Below are 5,057 nucleotides of genomic sequence, written 5' to 3'. Positions count from 1 at the left end.
ACGTGTAAAAGTTACAACATGTATAGTTCATTTTCTTTGGATGGACCTGATTGGAACTTTAAACTTTGTTGTTAATTATCTGGGACTATCTTGGAATTATTTGGGTGGATTTGGTGCTGGAAAATTGGCTTTATTTTTTGGATATAGCAGAAAATACTTAGCTTTGGATACTTGCCAGATGTGTTCTCTTGGCAGTTTTAATTTCCTTGAAATTATGTATTCTTCTCTATGCTCAGTAGTCATTTATTTTGAGGTCAATCCAGATTTGGGATGCTCATGGCTATTTCATTCATATTGGGAAAATGTAGCACATGTTGTTCACCATTTTTTTCTTCTAATAAGTACCTACTTGTTGCATCTGTAGGCCGGGTGGGAGGGTCCATATCCTGCAGGAGCTCTTCGGCATCGGCACCAAAAGGTGCCTCCCTTTTCTGTATCCTAGATAGAAGGCAGTGTTAATTTTTAATGTAGCACCCTCTGCAGTGAGAACTATGTTAATTTCAGATACCTTTGGTTTACGCTTGATGCTTGTATGATGAGAGTTTAAAACATGATGGGATGATAATATTTTGCTTGGCAGATGGGAGATCCTTGTGTCGAGGAGGTGATGGAGGAGACCCACAACGTGTCCCAGGAGGCAAAGGGCGTGGCCATGGAAGCTTGTCTCTTTCAAGGTAATGCTGTTTCGCCTCTACACTAGCTAACTATTTTTGGACCAGTTCCGTTTTGTTTTATAATCTGCTTGGTTTTGCTTGGCAGGGAAACTGGAAGGAGCGGTTGAGTATCCGACCAAGACAATCCTGCCGAATAGCAGCAAGCATGTATGATACTAGAGGATGATACGAAGGCCACTTACATCACTAATCTGTGCTTTAATTCTGCTCTAGAGAGAGCAGCATCTGTGATGATACCATCTATAGGTGATTCCTTTGGTCCCCGTTTATCCTCTGTTTTTCTCTTCTTGCTCAAGTTCATGCACCGCACATGCATAATGAAGCTGTCTAGAGATAGAGTTTTCTGGAGTATAAATAGATGGTTAAGAATGATGTACTTTTGTTGATTATAGCTTCTAAGCATGTTGTGATCGGTAACTAACCCATCCTTTAATTGCCCATTTATCTCTCCTGGTCAGCTTTTTTGTGCAACTGTACATTATTATGTCTAGTTGCAGAACTGGAATAAAACGGGACGGTTAAAAGTGCAGTACTTCAGGTTATTCTGACTTCCCCGTATCTCCTTTTATGTATGTCCCCCTTTTATCACTTATTTTCTCTCTCACATTGTATGGTCTCTTTTCTGTTTGGTGATAATTATTGCGTTCTAGATAAACGTCTCCATATATATCAAAAGTTGATGTATTAGCCTTATGGCATGCTGTTCTGGAATTGAAAAGCAACAAACTGTCATTTTACTCCTTTTTATCCATGGCATTACACTAATTCAATAATTTTTTCATTTGTACTGACGGCTATTCTATCGTGCTGAAGGTTGGGAGGCTATATGATGTCTTGAATTTGGCCGAGACGCCTGGCCATGGCTACGACCTCTCGGGAGAGCTACTGGTTTACCTCTACAATCTCTGGCTCCCATGTTTTGAATTATGGTGATGACGATCATCTGGTCACCTAATTTCTAAGGCTTGTGTCTAAGAATGTCACACGTCGTCCTGGTTATTTGAGGTCCTGGTGCTAATATTTAGTCTTGGTAATTGATGGTTGAAGGAGCGCTTTGGCATCAGAACTAAAAGGTGCCTCCCTTTTATGTATCCTAGATAGAAGCGGTCTTAGTTTTTAATGTAGTATCGTCTTCAGTGAGAACTATGTTAATTTTTAGATACCGGTTTACACTCGATGCTTGTATGATGAAAGTTTAAAACATGATGGTCTGATGATATTTTGCATGGAAGATGGGAGATCCTAGTGTCGAGGAGGTGGCGGAGGAGACCCACGATGTGTCTCAGGAGGCAAAGGGCGTGGCCATGGAAGCTTGTCCCTTTCAAGGTAATGTTGTTTCCCCTCTACACTAGCTAGCTAGATAAAAACCAGTTCTGTTTTGTTTACTTATCTGCCTGGTTTTGCTTGGCAGGGAGGCTGGAAGGCGAAGACCACTTACAGCACTAATTTGTTCCTTAATTCTGCTGTAGAGAGAGCAGCATCTGTGACGATACCATCTATAGGTGATTCCTTTGGTTCTCGTTTATCACCTGTTTTTCTCTTCTTGCTCAAGTTCATGCGCCGCACATGCATAACAAAGGTGTCTAGAGGTAGAGCCTTCTGGAGTATAATGGTTAAGAATGCTGAATTTCTATTGATTAGCGTTTTGAAGCATGTTGTGATCGGTAACTAACCCATTCTTTTATTGTTCATGTATCTCCTGGTCAGCTTTGTTGTGCAGATACTTTCTATTGATTATAATGTCTAGTCGCATAACTTAAATAAAAAGGGACGGTTAAAAGTGCAGTACTTTAGTTTATTCTAACTTTCCGGCATCACCTTTTATGTATGTTCCCCGTTTATCACCTTATTTTCTCTCTCACATTGTATGGTCTCTTTTCTCTTTGGATATAATTATTGCGTTCTAGATAAACGTCACCATATATCATCAAAAGTTGATGTATTAGCCTTATGGCATGCTGTTCTGGAAGTGAAAAGCAACAAACTTTGATTCTACTCCTTTTTATCCATGTCATTACACTAATTGAATCATTTTTTTAAAAATTTGTACTGATGGCTATTCTATTGTGCTGAAGGTTGGGAGGCTACAGGATGTTTTGAATTTGGCGGAGACGCCCGGCCTTGGTTACGAATTGTCAGGTGAGCTATTGGTTTACCTCTACAATCTCTGGCTCCCATGTGTTCTGTGGCTGTACTATGCTCCGGCCATTGAGCCAAGGACGCTTATTTGAATTGTGGTGATGATGCTTGTCTGATCACCTAGTTTCTAAGGCTTGTGTCTAAGAATCTAACATGTCGTCCTGGTTATTAGAGGTCCTGGTGCTAATATTTAGTCCTGGTTGGTATTGTGTGGTCTTCATCTTCGATTGATCTATATAGGAATGGTTGGTATTGCTCAGTTCAGGCTTAAGTATGTATCCATATATGTACATTGTACTTAATTCTGCATTCTTTACATGAGATGGACTATTCTCCTTATACTAGTGTTGCACGCTGCTATTTGAAACCTCGCCAGTTGGGGGTCATTTCTAGTTGGAAGCATGCCAGTTTACTGTTTGGAAGCGTGAAACTGTTAATGTAGGCAATCTTTGTTTCCTGGGATATATATTAGCCACTGTATGTGATCCTCGAGGGCTGTTGCAGCTCGTTAGCTCAAACGCTGAGCATATTGTCCTGGTTGATGTATTATGCATTCGAAGGGGTATTCTTTTGGAGGTTGCGACTTAGATGAAACATTATTTGGTTTTGGCATATGTTTATCTATCCACATGCTCATGAGAAGCTGACAAGACTATGCCAAGTTCACGCTTCCTTCCGCTTTTATGCAGGCTATTGAGCCAAGCGAGAGCTAGATTCAGTTGCTGCTACTGGGCTTATGCTAAACATGGAGCCAGAAGAGCGTCGAGCCTGCTCGCAGCAAAGGCAAGGCACAATGGCTGTGATGCGGGCTCAAGGTGCGCGCCTATGGCCATGGAGCGGACAAGCTACAGATTATTCATTCATCCTTGAACTAAACGAACGTGCTGATGTGTGTAATGTAAAATCGGCTCAAGATGTTTGATTTGGACGTGTAATGTATTTGCCCAGAATTGATTGTGTCTTGTTATTTGAATGTTTCCCGTAGTGTGCACATGGTATTGTGTCATTATTTCTAAAAGTATATATATGTTGTGTTGCTGACTCTGGGAGACGGCTGGTAAGCAATGTACTACCTCTGTTTAGATTTTATTGACGCAACTATGTAATCGCTCGCGCTTGGCAACTCTTGTGTCGATTAAATCTGGTTGGAGGGAGTATCAGCTAGTTAGCGTGATCTCTTTAGTGAAAAATTGTTGACACAAGTGAACAAGAAGTGTGATCCTTGATCTCTTTAATTTAAACTCTCTGGATAGTTGTAAGAAATCTTTAGCAGAAAACGGTGTACCAAAGAATTCTCACGAGTCAGTAAACATTTTTCCTCAATGTAAAATTTGCTAGCTCAGTATTTCGAGCAATTAGCTTCTTTCCAATTCTCGATAGGAAAAGAAAGGGAAAGTAAATAAAGTTTGCGTCCACGGAGTTTGCGATATACACCGGATTTGTTTGGTCGCCCCGAGATAATTAATCGTACCTTGAATAGAGGGCTTAATTAACGGGCTTCCCTAAAAACAAGAAACAAACTTCTACACTTGATTAGAGGGCTTAATTAATGGAAGGAAATCGCCGCGATTTCTTTGGCTTCCGTCGTTTCCATTCCCTGCCATTCGGATCACAGCAAACCGCCCAGGCTCCCCAGAATGATGGGGACGAGGCGGCGCGACTGTCGAGCTCGCCGGCACCGGCGCGCGCGTCCCCGTCGAGCTCGCCGGCCGCGTGGCCGAGCTGCAGCATGCCGGTGAGCGGGCTGCCGGCAACCATGACGCGACGGAGAGCCACGGAGGGCCCTCCTTCCCCATGGCCGGCCCAGCTCCTCGCGGTCTCGTCGGACGTGCTCGCCGGTGAGACATCTTCTACATATGGTCTCTCTCTTTCTACCGCCTAGAGATGCTGCACGATTAATTTACTGCAAGCTTACTTCACAAGATTGGTTTGTAGGAGAGCCTAGTTACTCGCATTGTGTACATAATTGGAGGAATACTTGCTAATTCCAAATTAATTTTCTTTAAGATACTCACTCGTGCAGTCCAGATTGGTTTGCTGCTTTGCTTCTAACGCATCTCAGAATGACGTATCAGAGTCGTATTGAGATATATTAGCAAGCAAGACATGTTTTTTTCTGGCCATGTTTCATTGGGATTGTTTTGAAGCTGCAGCACACCATCAGATTTTATTAGGATTTAAGCAAGGTACTACATGGACCGAATAATTGTTAGCATTAGGTCAGGTCATAGGTGCTAAGCGAAA

At 42.1% G+C, this 5,057-nt stretch overlaps 1 protein-coding gene across 2 annotated transcripts; it reads left to right on the top strand.

Moving 5' to 3' along the window:
* Nucleotides 1-369: 369 nt before the first annotated feature.
* LOC124681855 lies at nucleotides 370-3,882 on the top strand. Of its 2 annotated transcripts, XM_047216635.1 has the most exons (8): nucleotides 370-418; nucleotides 581-674; nucleotides 760-920; nucleotides 1,488-1,562; nucleotides 1,907-2,000; nucleotides 2,086-2,176; nucleotides 2,750-2,813; nucleotides 3,503-3,882. In XM_047216635.1, exons 5-8 carry the CDS (start codon nucleotides 1,950-1,952, stop codon nucleotides 3,681-3,683), a joined length of 387 nt encoding a protein of 128 aa, XP_047072591.1. In that variant the 5' UTR covers nucleotides 370-418; nucleotides 581-674; nucleotides 760-920; nucleotides 1,488-1,562; nucleotides 1,907-1,949; the 3' UTR covers nucleotides 3,684-3,882. The 2 variants fall into 2 exon arrangements, with proteins under 2 accessions (XP_047072591.1, XP_047072593.1); XM_047216637.1 differs by lacking the exons at nucleotides 370-418; nucleotides 581-674; nucleotides 760-920; nucleotides 1,488-1,562 and adding an exon at nucleotides 1,598-1,747.
* Nucleotides 3,883-5,057: the final 1,175 nt, after the last annotated feature.

The sequence above is a fragment of the Lolium rigidum genome, unplaced genomic scaffold, assembly GCF_022539505.1.
Source record: "Lolium rigidum isolate FL_2022 unplaced genomic scaffold, APGP_CSIRO_Lrig_0.1 contig_57634_1, whole genome shotgun sequence".
NCBI classification, from domain to species: Eukaryota; Viridiplantae; Streptophyta; class Magnoliopsida; order Poales; family Poaceae; genus Lolium; species Lolium rigidum.
This window is presented reverse-complemented; position numbering and strand designations above follow the sequence as displayed.